The 17,345-nt window shown below is 48.3% G+C and overlaps 2 protein-coding genes across 2 annotated transcripts in view; one reads left to right on the top strand and one right to left on the bottom strand.

Annotated features, from left to right (window-relative positions):
• Positions 1–12,262, top strand: part of Boc (BOC cell adhesion associated, oncogene regulated) — a 74,615-nt gene extending 62,353 nt beyond the window's left edge. The window contains exons 8-19 of the mRNA XM_051149978.1: positions 556–860; positions 4,249–4,408; positions 4,758–4,868; positions 5,303–5,509; positions 5,841–6,022; positions 6,511–6,616; positions 6,941–7,063; positions 8,938–9,159; positions 9,779–10,014; positions 10,213–10,289; positions 10,789–10,982; positions 11,790–12,262. Coding sequence (XP_051005935.1) covers positions 556–860; positions 4,249–4,408; positions 4,758–4,868; positions 5,303–5,509; positions 5,841–6,022; positions 6,511–6,616; positions 6,941–7,063; positions 8,938–9,159; positions 9,779–10,014; positions 10,213–10,289; positions 10,789–10,982; positions 11,790–11,977 — 2,111 coding nt within the window. The 3' untranslated portion in view covers positions 11,978–12,262. The remainder of the gene's footprint in view (positions 1–555; positions 861–4,248; positions 4,409–4,757; positions 4,869–5,302; positions 5,510–5,840; positions 6,023–6,510; positions 6,617–6,940; positions 7,064–8,937; positions 9,160–9,778; positions 10,015–10,212; positions 10,290–10,788; positions 10,983–11,789) is intronic.
• A 3,811-nt stretch (positions 12,263–16,073) lies between these two features.
• Cfap44 (cilia and flagella associated protein 44) overlaps positions 16,074–17,345 on the bottom strand; it is a gene marked incomplete at its 5' end in the record, with an annotated part of 71,888 nt that continues 70,616 nt past the window's right edge. Inside the window, one exon of the mRNA XM_051150556.1 lies at positions 16,074–16,379. Coding sequence (XP_051006513.1) covers positions 16,188–16,379 — 192 coding nt within the window. The remainder of the gene's footprint in view (positions 16,380–17,345) is intronic.

The raw sequence follows: 17,345 nt of genomic DNA, 5'->3' as shown, positions 1-17,345 counted from the left end.
CAATCATTTAACACATGAGACTGTAGGGGACATTTGACATTTAAACCATCTCATCAGTCCCAGTGAGATGGCTCAGCAGGTAAAGGAGCTTTCTGCAAAGCCTGAAGACCTGAGTTCAAATCCCAGGACCCACATGGACTACCTTCGGCCATGAAACAGACACACACACACACACACACACAGAGAGAGAGAGAGAGAGAGAGAGAGAGAGAGAGAGAGAGAGAGAGAGAGAGAATAAAATGCAATAAAAGTTTAAATATAAGCCTCAGCATCAGTCACATATGCATCCAGGAGATACAGGCAGCAGGCTCCATAGACGAGGCTTGTCTCCTGCCTCCAACTGTGGAAGAGGCCTGGTCCAAGTAGACAGATCACCTTTTCCTTCTGGCAGGACAAGGACACCAGCCTTCTCTTCTGCAGAGCGTGGTTGTGTGTCACAGAGCAGGCTGATGGTGGTCTCAGGTCTTCTCTGATTGTACTCTGTTTTCTCCCTGGCAGGTGATCAGGGCCACTAACACCTTCCCCCTTCCCTTCTCTTTCCTGCTTTGTCCTCAGACACAACCCTGAGACCCGGGAGGGACACCAAGCCGATGGCTGCCACACCTCCCATGCCACCCTTCAGACCCAGCAGGCCTGACCAGATGCTGCGGGAACAACCTGGGCTTGCCAAGCCTCTGACACCAGTACAGCCCACTTCCCTGAAGTGCCTGGGGGAGGAGCAGGTAGCCCCTGCAGAGGCGCCCATCATTCTCAGCTCGCCCCGGACCTCCAAGACTGACTCATATGAGCTGGTGTGGCGGCCTCGCCATGAGAGCAGCAGCCGGCCACCCATCCTCTACTACATGGTCAAGCATCGGAAGGTACAACCCTGGTACTGTGCTATCCCCTCCCTGCAAGCTTCTCCTTCTTAGTGAAGCTGAAGTGAGTGCCTCAGTCTCCTGGACCACAACTGTGTCCTTCCCTTCCGTCTCCTCCAAAGCCCATCCCTACCACCTCCTGGAAAGCTAGCGGTGATACGGGCTAGGTGATCTCTCAGAGGCCCCAGGCAGAGGCTCTGCATAGGCCCCCAGGTGTAACCTTTGTGTCCTTTTACCTGGATGTTCCTGTCGACTCAAAGCCCAGAGAAAACTCACCCACCTGCTTTGCCATCTTTCCCCCATCACATTTTAGTGATGCTGTTTGTATTTGTTTCTCAGCCAAAGCAAGCCTTTTTAAAAACATACCTGTGGGAACTTTAGCAGGGAAAACAGGCCCCTCTAGCCAGGAAAACCAACATAGGAAACAAGTTTTCTCCCCAAGGGCTGTAAAATGCCCTCCAATTCTCCGATATTGCGGTAGCTCCTGTTTAACCAGCAGGCACTAGAGCACCTGGTACACAGGTTGTTGAGACCGTAGCTATTTCCCTTCAACAGAGGGACTCTGTCCAGGGGCTACTACAGGAGCTGCGAGAGAGAGAGCCTTTTAGATCTGTGATAGGATGCAGAGACAGGCCTGTGCCAATTCCATGGTCCTGGGCACTGTTGGGTGAGGTAGACCAAAGCCTTCAGGCTGCCACTCTCCTTCAAAGCTGTACAAGGAAGATGTTCCTCACAAAACACTTCTGTTTGCCACAAGTTTGTGTTGTTTCTCTCTAATGCCATCAGAGGGTAGGCAAGTAATGGTTTTAAGTAGATTGAATTTTTTAAAATAACCAGCAACCTCCTCTAAACATTGAGTTTGTATGCATTTAGATTTTTTTTTTTTCCTTATAAAAAAGCTTTGTGCTCTTGGTAGAAAATATGGAAATGTGAAATGGAACTGAAAATATTTACCCACTTTTTCCTGCTCCAAAAGCAAACAAGAAAACAAGACTATGCTCACAAGGTGGAATGTTCTGGCTCTGTACCAGCCAGGTCTTTGCTGCAAACACTACTGGCTTCTCATAGTCTTCCCCACTCCCCACCTTTTTTTGTCAGTAAGGTACCTAAGGCGAGCAACACCCTGTACCCCACGTAGTTTCCCATAGGCACCCCCCCACCCCATCCCCAGGAACATCAAAAGGTGTGAAGGGTTTTGTGAAAAGAAACAGCCTTGTTTAGCCTCTGTTTCAAGGCAGGGATGATCCCCACCCTTGTTTTCCTGTGTATCTAGACAACTCCTTGTGAGTCGTGGACAACGGTCATGGAAGGCCAAATATAGTACCCAGGAGACAGAAATCAGTGCGAGAATAAGAATAATATTTTTCAGGCCAACGGGTGGCCCTGAAGCTACCTCCACAACAGGCAGGACGGGCAAAGACCGCACCGGGAGTTAATCCGGAAATGCCAGGCTGATGCTGCTGTTCACCCTCCCAGAGTGTGTGACAGTGACTAATTACCCTTGCATTTCTTATTTTTATTTCTGGGTCCCAGTGGAAGCCTATGCTGAGAGGGCAGAGGAAGGAGGGGGTACAGGGAAAGGACAGTCAGGACAGGGCCTCTGCTGAGTCTGGCTTCCATTAAGCCTTACCCTGTGGAACAGTTGGTGCTTTTAGGGAGACATTGCTGAGGCGGAGAGCGTGTCTTGAAAGCCGTTCTTGCTGTGGAACTAGCGGAATCAGAAGTCAGCATTGGATTGTGGGGCTTTTGATTGTTCGTTGGTTGGCTGGCTAGTTGGTTTTGTATTTGTTTTTTTGTTGTTGTTTTTCATGCCCTGTCTTTTGCAGGACATTGGGAGTTGGTCAGGCTGATTTCACGTGCACAGTGCAAGTCTCATCTAGCCCACTGCAGACGCAGGCTACTGGGTTTGGGTTTGCAGCATCACTGGGGATTCTCAGTTTGTGGAAATCTTTCCCCTTGGAACGGGTCCTGAAAGCCCGACATTAATGAGCCCAGACCGTCCCTTGCCGTGAATGGGAGGTTTTGTTCTTCTCTGGACTACTTTGCTTAGGGATAAGAGCTTTCCCAAGCAGCTGTTCGCTTTCTTCATCAAACCCTGGCTCTCCTTTCTGGAGGGCTTTCTGAGATGCACAGAGCTAGTCACTAAGTCCTTCTTAGAAGATGGCAGGTGAGAGGAGATAATCTCTCACCATTTCCTTTGGGTGCCCAGAGCCCTCCCATAAAATTATTTTTGAGAGCTAACCATTACAAATTCATTTATAATCCTTAACATGCACCCTATTTTTAAGCTTTAATAACAAGGACAGAGAACAGAGAAGGGATTTTAAAGTGAGACATCTCAGAGGGTGAAAGGTACAGAGAGGGTTAGGAGACAGGCCAGGTGTTTTTTGTTGGAAATCTCATCTGTGCCAAATCATCTAATTTGACTTCAGAATAACCCAGGACATTGTATTTGCCTCACTTTAGGGTTCATTGGTGAGGGAGTTTGCTCAGGGTTGTGAGGTCAGAACTTGAACTCGGGGTTTTCTACTCCCAGACTCCTCTTTCTAGAACAGGGAGCATTCTGAGCATGCTCCGTGGACTCAGATGAGTGTTTCTGTGCTCACTAGCTCTGCAGCCATGGACAAACTCCTCAGCTCTCTGAGCTCAGGCTCTTTGCTTGCTGTGTGGAACGGAATGAAGGCTGAGGACAGGTGAGGCAGTGCACTCGCAGTGAGCACTCTGAGATGCTCTTTCCTTTGCTCCAGCTTTGTCATGGTTCCCGTCACTGCCTCTCATTAGATTATGGACTGAAGGACTTGTGTTTCGTTCCATATGCAAACAGAGAGCGTTAGCATACTGCTTCCAGTCTGCCTAGCAACCTATGATGTCATTACCTGCCTGCCACTATGTGTGCCAGCTGCCCAGAATACAAAAAGGGCAAACCCACCACACCTCTCTTGCCCCTCTTCTCTTATCTCTCATTCTCTTCCCCTCTTCTCTCTCTCTCTCTCTCTCTCTCTCTCTCTCTCTCTCTTTCTCTCTCGGGTACACTTCTCCCTTCCCTGCTCTCCCATACTCCTATAATATCCTTCTCCATGTCAAATCTATTGCCTGGCATCTCATTTTTAATCGTTACAGATAGAACATTAGACAGGCCGGTTGCAGGAGATGAGGGTGTGGCCTCTGGGGAAGTTACCAACATTATCAGTCTGGCTTTCTAGCCATCCCTGCAGAATTCCCTTGATGGGATCATTAGCTGAGAGACCAAGAGGACCAGTCAGCTCTAGTCTCACCTGCCTTCAACGTGGCCCCAGGTCCTTTCCCTCTTCCTGCCATCTTGGGCTTAGCCTGAAAGCCTCCTGGACACTAGAGAAAAGGCTGGTCCTTACCCCAGTGATATCTTCAGCAGGTCACAAACTCCTCTGATGACTGGACCATTTCTGGCATTCCAGCCAGCCAGCAGCGCCTCACCCTTACCAGGCTTGATCCTGGAAGCTTGTATGAAGTGGAGATGGCAGCCTATAACTGTGCTGGTGAGGGCCAGACGGCCATGGTCACCTTCCGAACAGGTAAAGTCAAACCTCGTGACCGAGCAAGTTATAGCAAGCCCAGGTGCAAAGTCCTGTTCACTTTGCTCAGCTGTTCACTCACAACACTGTCCTTCTCCCATGGCTGCATCTGTGGACTTCTGTGCCTGGGCTAAAGTGCTACTTTGCATCTTGAGGCTGATGAGCCTCTCTGGCATCCTTCATCCCTAACAACACCGTAGTAGAGCTGGCCAAAGCTGGGAATGATACCACACTTTCAATACCCTGAAATCTTATTTGTGTCACTGCAGATTCTTAGTCATAAAGGAATTAGGATAAGGGGAGGCTCATACACTCTCTCACTCTCTGTTCTCAATCTCTTCTCACCCAGGACGGCGGCCCAAACCCGAGATCATGGCCAGCAAGGAGCAGCAGATCCAGAGAGATGACCCTGGGGCCAGTCTCCAGAGCAGCAGCCAGCCTGACCATGGCCGCCTCTCCCGTAAGCCCAGCAGCAGTGAGGGGCAGGCAATGAGCAATCAGGACAGACTGTCACAGGACACTTGTTCCTGCAGGTTGAATGAGGTTAGGGTTCTGTAGTCCAGGAGTCTCGCTGACATATTCTTAGCATCTCTTTAGTGAACCACAATGGAAAAAAAAATACAGATTGGAGTCTTTTGGAGAAAACACTGGAATTACTGAGTCTATAGGCCCACAGGGTAACAATTCTCTACCCTCTATTTTTGCAGATGAGTAGATGAAGTTTTAGCTCCGGGGCTTCTCCCATCCAGGGGGATATGATACAAACAACAGAGGCCAGAGGGCTATGGGAAGGAACAGGCCCTGTCAGGGTCAGGCTGGGTCTAGTTGGTCCAGAGCATCATCTAATGGTGTCTCCATTTATCTACCTCTTTCCTCTGTGCGTGGTCACCCCAGCCCCAGAAGCTCCAGACAGACCCACCATCTCCATGGCTTCTGAGACCTCAGTGTACGTAACATGGATTCCCCGTGGGAATGGCGGCTTCCCGATTCAGTCTTTCCGTGTAGAGTACAAGAAGCTTAAAAAAGTGGGCGATTGGATACTGGCCACTAGTGCCATCCCTCCCTCAAGGCTCTCTGTGGAGATCACAGGCCTGGAGAAAGGTAGGAAGCTGGTCTTCTTCCTGGTCCTTTCTGCCCTGGGACCACGTGAAAGGGGAGGAACAGTGAATTCAGTCCTCCCTTCATCCCCCACGTAGTACTCATGAGTGTGGAATTTGTGGCTCTGCCTCAGCCCCACAGCCCCTCCTCCTTCCTCTCTCCAGAAAATGAGTCCAGAACCACTTCCTGTGTAGCTTGAGGAGGATAGATGTCCATATGGGTCCTGTGTGGACATCTTTGAGAAAGAGCTGACCACATTTCTCTGGGCTGGGCCTTGAAGGGCAATAGGGAAATCAACTATATTCCCAAGCTCAGGAAGGCTCTGTCTCAACAGGTATTTCTTACAAGTTCCGAGTCCGTGCTTTGAACATGCTAGGGGAGAGCGAGCCCAGCGCACCCTCCCGGCCCTATGTGGTGTCAGGCTACAGTGGTCGTGTGTATGAGAGGCCCGTGGCAGGCCCTTACATCACCTTCACCGACGCAGTCAATGAGACCACCATTATGCTCAAGTGGATGGTAAGTGGCCTCGCCACCAACAGTGTGGGAATGCTCCTCCTCCTGCCTGCTTGTGAGTTGTATTCCCCACTTAGTACACCTGAAAACCCCCTTGGGGGAGCTGGGAGGGTGATGGTAGCTGAGATTGCTGCTCGCTGTTTCTTTTAAACTGGTCCCCACTTTCTGATGGCCTGCCACCCTCCTTCCTGCCTTACCCCTCCGACACTTGCTCAGCATCCCTTTGTCCTTTCAGGGAGGCTCAGAAGGGATCGAAGTCGTTGAAGAAGTACAATTTGGTCCTTGCTTCTAAAAGCTCCAGGGCTCATCAGCAAAATATAACAATGCCTGATCTCTGAGGCTACATCAGAGAGCCCAAGGGGCTTGTTCAGGGATGTTTGCTTGGGCCCCCATGAAGTTCTGGACTAGGGAGACGACTCCACAGTCTGGTGGTTTTGCTTTGATGCTGTCTCTGATGCGTTGTGAACATGTCTGTCCTCTATTCCATGTAGTATATCCCAGCCAGTAACAACAACACCCCAATCCATGGCTTCTACATCTACTACCGGCCCACAGACAGTGACAATGACAGTGATTACAAGAAGGACATGGTGGAAGGTGAGAAGTTGTTGACGGTGTTTCCCTCACTGGCAAGGGGGTCTTGGCAAAACCTTATCATCCATTAAAATCTAGATCTATGTTCAATGTCACTGAGTCATTTATGGCATGCTTGGAGCTATCCAGTTAAAAGGCTCAGTGTGCTGCTTTCTTAATGACCACCGCACGACAGGAACACTGGTGATCGTGCAGACAGTTCTCTCAAGTGTATCTCCTGTGTTGGTCAGTGGCACTAGCTTAGATGAACAGCTTTGTCTGACTGTGGGATCAAGGCCAAGCAGGGAACATATGCATCACCATGGTGACTCTCCCTCTCCTTCCCAGGGGACAGGTACTGGCACTCCATCAGCCACCTGCAGCCAGAGACCTCCTATGACATTAAGATGCAATGCTTCAATGAAGGCGGGGAGAGCGAATTCAGCAATGTCATGATCTGCGAGACCAAAGGTGACTCTCTCATGGTCCTCTCCCATCTTGGGGATTCCCATGAAGTGGATCAGATTCTTGCTTCCACCCACACTGGTGTCCCCTTCCAAGAAGACCCTGATTTTCCACGTATCCCAGGCCTCATCAGCTGCCATCTTTCTTTGGGTTAATGCGAGTAGATTGCCGTCATGATGGCTTCAAGGACTTGAGATTTAACTGACCCATGAACTCCTAGGAATAGAGCCCATCTTAAAATGGAAATGTTCTACACACACTCTATTTCCTGGCATTTGGTATTTATATTGGTTGGTTTATTTAATTTAACTGCACCCTGGTGAGATGGGAAGGAAACCTGAGCCTCAGAAAACTTATTATATCTACAGCTTGGCCAAAGTTATATAGCCGAGATGTGCTAAAACCTATTTCACACAGTTTCACCCAGCTACAAGCCCAGGTTTGTTCTCTGCGCTGAAACATATTAAACACACACACACACACACACACACACACACACACACACACATGTACTTGTTAATATATGCACATTGCTCAGATCATTGTGTCCTGTTTTTAAATACTCAAAATGAGATTAAAACAGTATATTACCAAGGGCGTGATCACAAAGGAGCCAGAGAAAACAATACTCCTCCGTGGCTGAGGCAACTGTGCTCTTTGTCCCACCATCCATTCCCTCACTCACTGCACAATTGCCCACTAAGCACCTCTTGTATACACACAGCCTCTGTCTCTTCATTGAAGGGAGGGACACGTGCGCACACAGCCCAGGAAAAGCAACAGAGTCTTCGGGTCTTCAAACTAACTCTTTGAGTTGGAATAAAGGGGAGCAGTACCCTAGGGGACATGCCAAGCCTAAAAAGTGGCTCCAATGGGAGGACGAGGAGATGGGGCAGCTTGTGGGAGAAGCCAGAGACACTTACAGCAGTGGGTCACTGAAGGGTGCTGGAGGAGGAGCTAGCGCACTTAGCAGGGACTATGAGGTGGACGAGCGCCCTTGCTGGTTTCTTTCTAATAAGGGTCATGGGTGGGCTGAGGGCAGAAAACTGAGGCTTTGAAATAAAGGTGAGAATAGTTGTCACCGTGGCTTTTGAGGAGGGAGTGGGAGGAGAGGAGGACCGGGAGAGTTTCTTAGCCGATTCTTTGGGGATGCTGGAAGTGTGTGATAAAAGCAGCGGGCCTCCTGCCTCTGGAGTCCTTAGGACACAGGAGGAATCATGGGAACAGGAGAGATTACACAGACTGAGAGGAACTGGGGCATCTCCCAGGATCCAAGGAAGCAGGAGGAAGATGAGTGGCGACAGGTCGGGAGGCTGAGAGAGAGAGAAGGATGTGGTGGAGTTCATGCATGTTCACCTGCAGTCACAAAACCCCATGAGGAGAATGGGGTTCAACGGTCCACCTTTGATTTGTATTTACCGATTACCTCTGTCTCAGAGTCCTCAAATGCCTGTCTCTGCAACCCAAGCTAACACCTAAGACTGTACTTCAGGCTAATACCTAAGGCTTTACAGTCCTTAATCTACTCAGGAGTAGCAAAGCTGTAGGAACTCCACCGCCGTTCTCTCACTTGCTCGCACACATTTTCACTGTCCCTTCAGAAAACACGATGACCTATGTCCTCTCTGACCCGGTGCATGGCTCACAAACATGTATTTTGAAATATGCTTGGGGCCACCTCCACAACACATTGCACGTTAGGTCCCAGTGCCATGACAACTTACGGACATGATTCAAGTGAGGGATATGGAGAGCCCCGTCTTGGGAGCTTCGTCCCATTTCCTATATCCATAAGAACTAGGGTGCTTTGTTTTTTCAATTTGTCATAAAAACGAATAAGAGAAACAGATACTGATGTGAGTTTTGTCTTCAAATTGTAGCTCGGAAAATTTCTGGTCAGCCCGGTCGACCCCCACCCTTAACTCTGGCGCCCCCGCAGCCTCCCCCCGTGGAAACCATGGAGTGGCCGGTGGGCACTGGAGCCATGGTGGCACGGGCCAGCGACCTGCCGTATCTGATTGTGGGGGTCGTTTTGGGCTCTATCGTTCTCATCATTGTCACCTTCATCCCCTTCTGCCTGTGGAGGGCCTGGTCCAAGCAGAGTGAGTATCACACCTCAGCACAGAAGGAAAGAAGGTTGGGCAGAGAAACGGTCTCTCAGTCCACCAACCAGTGCCAAGCAGGGCCAGACGGTCCAGGTCCACGTGACCCCAGAGGCCCCACAGAAACAGTGACTATCAGAAGGCTGGGCCCTTCCCTCTTAGCTCCCACACCTCTGTCAAGAACAAGTGTCCTTTCATACCTCTGGTGCTTGGTGATTATCGGCTCCATCTTTTTCTCATAGCTGAAGCTGTTTCTCGAACAGATCAACTTGCCCCCCTGCCTTGTCGCATTTTTGGCTCTACTGTCCAGTGAGGGCCACCTTGAGCCTTCCCTTTGTATTGGGCTAACCTGAGTTGCCCACTAATTTCTGATTCAAATAGCAATGCCCACGGCTGACTTCCCCCACTAAACAGTGGCCCCTTGCACCCATCATCAGTCCCCAAGCCATTGCCCCGCTGCCTTTCTATCCTCCTCACTTTAAAGAAGAAATGGATGATGGGAAGATTTAAAGTAAAAAGGATTTTCAGGCTCCTGGACAGTCTCTATCTGACACTATGAATGTGGGCCTTTTTTCCAGCTGCAGGGGGCTAAGAACATCTCTGCCTTCTGTTCTTCCAGAACACACAACAGATCTGGTTTTCCCTCGAAGTGCCCTCCTGTCTTCCTCCTGCCAGTACACAATGGTGCCACTGGGAGGACTTCCGGGCCACCAAGCCAATGGGCAACCCTACCTCGGTAGCATCAATGGACGTGCCTGTGTCAGCCGATTGCATGGAAGCAGAGGCTGCCCTGCTGCTGCGGTGGGGTGCCCGGGCAGGAAGCCTCAGCAGCACTGCCCAGGGGAGCTTGCACAGGTAATGGATTCCCGAGTGTGGGTCCCAGGTGCACATATGGAAGGACAATGGGCTATCTCTTGGGCACTCTCCCTGTCTATCCAGGGCTGCTGGACTGGGCTCTCTATAGTCAGCCACAGCTCGCCCCACTCAATGGTGAGCCCTGGAAAGTTCCTTGGACCCCTGGCATGACCTTTCGTTCTTCTCTCCTTCAAGCAGCGGGAAGACACCCACAGCCTACTGAGGCAGACCATTGTTAGCAATGGATATGACCCCCAGAGCCAGCAGGTTGCCAGGTAACCAGGCCCCTCCCATTCCTGCTTTCATTTCCCAAGTCTCCAAACCTCCCGTTCCCTTTAGCTCCTCATGTTCAAAGTCTGTCACCCAGAGCTGGGTAGCACTTGGTGCAGGGATCCCCGAGTTTGGCATTTGTGCTCCCCCGGACCATCCTATCCCACGGGGGCAGTGCAGTGCACACAGCTGTGATTCTTTTCCTACTCGGAGGCTTCAGTGTTTTCTCAGCATCTGTTGCTCACTGTCTTACCAAAACCCTTGAGGTAGAACCAGCTTTGCCCTCAGGCCCCTAAACAGCCACTTTGCCACCTCCCGCAATCAAACTAAGTGAACGCTGACTGAATTCAGTGTGGCAGCTCCTGATGTTCACAGGGGAATAGTGTGAGTTCTCAGCCCTTCCCTGCCCTGATGCCTTGAGATGCTAGGAAAGATGTCAGGGCATGAGCATCGAGACCCATTCTGCCCTGCCTAACCCACCCCACCTGGTCTTGTACAATGCAGAGGTCCCAAGCCTGGCTCGGAGGAAGAAGGCTCTTTCTTATACACGCTGCCTGATGACTCAAGTCACCAGCTGCTCCATCCTGAAGATTGTTGTCGCCTGCAGAAGCAACCTGTCACCTCGTGTCAGGCAGCAGCGAGGAGGGCACCTGAGGGTCCTGGGCTGGAAACTCCCTGGGACCCTCCATATCACTCAGGTCAGCCAGGGGCAGCAAGGAGAAACTGATGGGGGCGGGGGCAGGTTACCCATAACCCAGCCATGGCTTCAAGGGGGAGAGGAGGACAAGGGTGGATGGCCACTCTCCTTTGCTACTAAATGCCTGGAGGGTCATGGCATTCCCAGGCCAGCCTGACTCCACCAACACTGTCACGAGTCCTCAAAGGCTAGGAAGAAAGGTGGTCTCAATTCCAAAGGGAGAAGCCTGTTTGGTCTCTGTATTTCAGATCCAGGGCCATTCGCAGATTCTCCCTGCCTGTCTGATGCCTTGCTCTGCTGAGTCATGTCTTAATGCTCACACACAGGTCATCATTGTAGCCGTGTGCCCCCAGGGCTACCCCTGCCCGTAGCTCCCTCAGTACCTACTTCAAGGGAACCGACAAGGATTTAGTTGGGGCACTTGGTACTTCAGAGGATTAGCTGATGTTTCTTAGCTCCCAGGGTGTGTACTCCCCTTCCATGATGATCTTGGACTCTGTCTCTAGGATATTAAATTCTAAAAGACCATCAGCTCCCAGAGCCGGGCCAATCATCATGAAAACAACATTTGGTTGGACAAGGGAAATAGATCGGGAGATAGAACATAGCTTGGCTCTAGAGAGAGGTGGGCCTCCCTTCAGACAGCCACACAAGATGGGTGCTTTCGAGTCTAAGGTCTCTTGTCCCAATGTAGTTGTTAGTAAGGGACCCTCCCTCCCAGAGCCAGTGTGACCAGCCACAGGTAGAACTTAGCTCAAGACTGTTTGGCAAGTGTGGATTTTAAAGTCATCTATTTTTCCCCCTTCAGGGCCCCGGTGCTGTTTAGGCCTCGTACCAGTAGAAGAAGTAGAAAGTTCTGACCCCTGCCAAGTGGGTAGAGGAGACTGGTGTCCCCAGCACTCTCCGGGGACCTACACAGGACAGGAACTTGGGGTGCATCTCTCTCCTAGCTCATCAATTCACGTGTCCTTTGAGACACCACCTCCCACAATTTAGGCCGAAGCCAATATCCCAGAAAGACTATATACTGTTTGTTTGTTTGTTTGTTTTTTAAGAAACAGAGAAAATTGGTATTTATTTTTCTATTATAGCCATATTTATATATTTATGCACTTGTAAATAAATGTATATGTATTTCTATGATTCCGGAGAGATATGGAATCCTCCCTTTTATGGCACAAAAGAGAAAACCAAACAGCAAGGCAACTGGAGTCTGGTAGGAATAAGCAGCACTGACTGGCAGGCTTCAGGTCACCCCCCACAGAGCCTGCAGCTGCCTGGGGCTGCAGGAGCCGCTCAGGTGAGCCTGCGGAGGGACCCTAAGCACATGGTTCCCAAGAAGCACAAGGGGGAAAGCAAAGGTGGTGCTGCTGCCAACGCAGCCACCTGGAAAGCCACTGGGATTTGGTGGCACAAGACACACTTCCAAGATACCATGAGCAAAGACTCAGATGTGTACAGCATTCTAAGCATTAACAACCGTCCAGAGTCAATAATCTGTGGCAGCATATCTCTGTAAAAACAAACACTGTAACTTCTAAATAAATGTTTAGTCTTCAACTTAGTCATGTGTGAGTCAGCCTTCTCTTTAGACACTGGCAGTCCGCTCTGTTAGCAGCAGGACAGAATAGCAGCTCGTGATGACTTCTAATCCACCAAGTGATAGAGTCTGGAAACAGTAGATGTTTTTTCATATTTTTGTCTTTTTTAAACAATGAACATTGTGTTTGGATTTGTGTAAAATGACATTAGTAACTGTTTACTCCAAGAAGGAATTCACAGACCGGAAGTTCTCTTACTGGACTGGAGGTGAGCATCTGCCATATTGAAGGAATGAAGTTAATTATTCTTCATTGGTAGGTGTGTGCGCTAAAGACCAAATATTGCCCCCAAAGCACCCTTTAGTGTAGTTCTATATTACCACTAACATATGGTCCCCAATAGCTTCCCTTCCCTACATTCTAAAGTCAACCACTGCTGGAGGAGTTGACTGATTTCAAACCAGCACTTATTTAGTGTTGTTCCACCAAAAGATCATCCACAGGTAGGCGTGTGTGTGTGTGTGTGTGTGTGTGTGTGTGTGTGTGTGTGTGTGTGTAAATTTAAAACCTTTATGTGTGGAACTGAATTTAATTGGAAACTGAAAATTTTAATGCAAGTGTTCACACATTTTGAGTGTTTGTTCTATATTTCAGGAAAATGAAGAGTTGAAATTCAGCCTGACACGTTTAGCCTTATTAAAAGTTATGTCAGGCTCCCTCTACTCAAAGATCCTACTCAAAGGATCTTAGTAGCCTGGGGATCACCTTCAGTTTGACTCTTTGGCATGAGTGCACCATCTGCTGACCAGAAGGAGTACTGCATCTGCCTTTCTGTAGACTTGCAGGCATTTTCTATAAAGGCAGCTTACAGGAACAAAAACTGTCCTCAAAATGCAGCATGGTTTTCAGCAGGGAAGTACTTTACTGAAGTGGGTGTAATGAACATAGAAATTATAGGAGTGTAGGGGTGCAATCCTGGGAGAGAAGAAGTAAGCTATGTGATTTCAAACGCCGGCATTGAAGCCTTCAAGGTCACTTCCCAGAGAAGAAATGGACAGAGCTGACGTTTGCCATTTTTGCTGACGCAGCTCAAATCTGAAATGTAGTTAACCTGGCAGACTGTTGGAATCTCATTTTTGGAAAAAAAAAAAAGCCTCATTTTGCTTTTTACGTCTTCATGATCTAAATTAATTGTCAAAAGTAGATTTTGTTGAACTCCACTGACAACAGGCACCTGTTGCTCATTCCAAACAGTCAGACTCTGAGGGAGTTCCCCAGGCTTCCGAGGGTGCCATTAATCCAATCTGCTATCACATACTGAGCTCCACAAACCGTAGAACCTCTGGTGAGATGACACATTTTTAAATATATTTCTAAATAATTTGTCTTTATTTTATGTGCATTGGTGTTTTGCCTGCATGTATGTCTGTGTGAGGGTGTCAGATCTCGGAGTTACAGACAGCGGTGAGATCCCATGCCGGTGCTAGGAATTGAACCTGGGTCTCTTAACCACTGAGCCATCTCTCCAGCCCTGTGATACCGTATTTTTAAAACCATGTCTTGAGGCAAATTTTTGCACACCAACGAGAAATGAGTGCTATGATTAGCACCTGTTTGCTTTAATTAATGAAAGGCTCCCAGAACTGAGCGTGGAGAAAAGGTTGCCTCATGTTACTCCATATTGGCTTTTAGGGTGGCCTTGCCTTTAGTCTCCCGCCTTTTACAAGAGCAGTAAAAGTTCAGAGGTAGAATCCTCATGCCTTGCGTGTACACACAGACACTGCTATGTCCAACCTGAACCATGAGGAGCAGACTCTAAGTAACTTATTCTTTCAAGTAAAGTGGTACTACCTACCAACTTACCAATGTGAACATGAAGCATGTAGACACATGGACATGTTAGAATTCTATCAGAAAAACCAGGCCCAAGAGAGTACTGGAACACTTCAACCCTCACTGAGACACCATAAAAAGGACACCTAATGCTGTGATATCCACAACCTTTAACCAGTCATCTGACACTCCTTTACCCCCCACCCACCCACCCAAAACTGCCAGGGATTATTGACATACAGAGCATTCTAGAGGCTTCTATTATGATGCTGCCATTGGTCCATCTGGACCCAGCCCTGAGCCTTGCATCAAAAGTCCAGCATTTCTGCTGCTGAAGTCAAACCCCAGTGTTGCTTCCGGACAGCTAATTGGGCTGAATCCTGTGACTTTGGCTCATCTGGCCTTGGCTTCCAACTGGCCTCTGTAACACCTGACTACTTGCAGTGACTCTCTGTGTTAGTGTCAGCCCCCTTGCTGCCTCTAATAAGAACCCTCTGAGCTCTGACTAACTTCTTTGTGGTCACAAAGCTGGCATTTTACCATGTGAAACTTAGCCTGTGCTCTAATATTAGTCATTAAGAGTATAGTCAAAGGCTTCAAATACCAGCACCCTGCTACGGAGAAAACTGTGACTACTCAATAAACTGCAGTCAATAAAACTGATGCTTCTTGTGAATATGTTATTGTTCAATAAATTCTGACATCATGGAAAGGCAAAGACATGTCTGTCTACATTGCTGGCAACTGTGTTCACAGATGTGCAGTACAGGAACTCGTAAAGGCTCCAGCACAGCCTCTACCACAGTAGAGACTTACGGTACAGGTGCGAACCATACACCTGGGAATCCAAAGTGTCACTACTAGCAGGACACCACGTACCAGGAGGATCAGTCTGTGAGGGGTGCAACCACGAATGTCCATAAGCCTTGCCTGAGACCGGAAGTACACACTTGAGTTTAAAATGTCACACCTGGGCAAAAGTGGCTGTTACAGTCAGTCCCTCAAGAAGGATGAAAATCCATTTCATCCCTTCCTTGTGTGGATTCGAACCAGTAATGACTCAAATGAATCCTGACAGAAGGCACGGGAAGGCTAGCGGGGAGTGCCAGGACTTCTGATGGAGTCTCACAGAGCCTAGCTAGAGACCAGCTTCCCTGACTGACTTACTTTGGAAAATGTACGCCTCAGATTTGAGGAGTGTACAGAAACTGTGGGTGACTCAGGAAGCTGCCTCTGCCAACCCAAAGTGAGCTGTTTCACAGAGTTTGTCTGCATTTCCTCAGGCCCCAGCCCTCAAATAACTGATTTAGGAAGTCAACAATAGCAACGTTCACATTTGCATTTCTTATTCTAAGTTATTATTGGCAAGAGATGGTTTGCCGTTTTTCTCTTATGTCCTTTCACAGACTATTTAACACAAGTAGTTTATTTTCTAAAGATCCAAGGACTAAGAAAAGGAAGTTTCCTCATGGGTTCATGAATAATAGTTTTTCTTGCCAATGGTAAAATATTCAGAATACTAGAAAAAACATTCTTTTTTTCCTGAAAACACTAGTATCTAACAGCTGCTTTCTTACAACCACAAGATTCAGCCTTTTTCATATTCAAGCTAGGCTAAAGACATCTAACTTGTCTTAACACAGTCGTAACTACACATCAAATGTCACAGTGATTTCTAACCTGGAGAAATATTGTTAATTCACACAGCAGGCTCCTTTTTACACGCTCTCACTGTGGTTCACTTTATAGTGGGAGGATTGTCATTGGTGACGGGGAAATAGGCCTGGTGAATTCTGCTGGAACTCTTGGGTGGAAATGAGAAGACAGCAAACTTAAGCATCCGCGGGCTTCACTTCATCCTCTTGTGTGGATGTGATGGGCGGGAGGATAAGACCCCCCTTCTTCCGCAAAAGAGCAATCTCTTCCTTTAAGGTCGAGATCTGTTCTGATTGGCTTTGGACCAGTTCGGTGATTTTCTGCCTTGCCACTATATCTGCTTTCCGAGGGCCCTGGAAGGCGTTTCCCTGTTTGGGGAAAAGTTAAAAAAAAAAAAAAATGTATCACTTACAGTCCGTCTAAATAGCTACTGCCTCTTTGGGAGACCTCTACTTCTCCACTAAAGTCTCACTGGTAAAATGTGTGCCTTTGACAACTTTTGAAATTCAACCTTGCTTTGGAAGTATTCTTACCCTCTATTAGTCCCCCCGGACTTGGCGAGCTCATCACTAGGCCCGAGGCGAGACACAAAGACAAGAAAAATTAAGGGGACCTAAGGTGGGAGAGGAGTCCTTCACACTGGGATCTAGCTGAAGTCTTTCACAAGATGAGAGTGACTTCTAGCACAGTTAAAATCTGCTACGAAGGCTGCCTGTTTAGAGGCAGCGTTTCTTTTATAGACATTTCAAGGAACAATGTTAAAAAGAGCCATGAACTATGCATAAAGTCGAAGCACATGAGACCTTAAGGCATAGTCTTTCTTCGTTCCTAGCTGAAAACCTGCGATTCTCCGGAACCTTACAAAGAAGACTATATACACTTAACTTACGGTAAAAACATGTCGGCTCCCATGTGCCACCCTTGTGGCCTGTGGTTTTCTCATCTCAAATTTCAAACAAGTTCCCAGCTGATGCAGATGCTGTTCCTCAGGGGACCATAGTTTAAAAACACCTGGCTTAAACTATTTCCAGGATGCTTAAATACAATATAACACAGGGAGGACTAAGCAAGACAACTGATGTTTTTGCTGACACTGTCGGGCCACTAGAGGACAAGGCTCGGTTCGGGGAATGTTTAATAAGTGCTACCCGTCGCATACTCTGTTGTAAGCGCATTCTTAGACTCAGTATAGACTCCATAATGACAAGTTGAAAAACTCTCAAAAAAAAAAAAAAAAAAAAAAAAAGCAAGCATTTCATAAGGTAACATGTAGGATTCCACAGTTCAAGATGCCCTCTTCCTGTCAAGCCAAATCGACATATTGAAAATGGAGA

The sequence above is a fragment of the Acomys russatus genome, chromosome 8, assembly GCF_903995435.1.
Source record: "Acomys russatus chromosome 8, mAcoRus1.1, whole genome shotgun sequence".
Classification (NCBI taxonomy): domain Eukaryota; kingdom Metazoa; phylum Chordata; class Mammalia; order Rodentia; family Muridae; genus Acomys; species Acomys russatus.
This window is presented reverse-complemented; position numbering and strand designations above follow the sequence as displayed.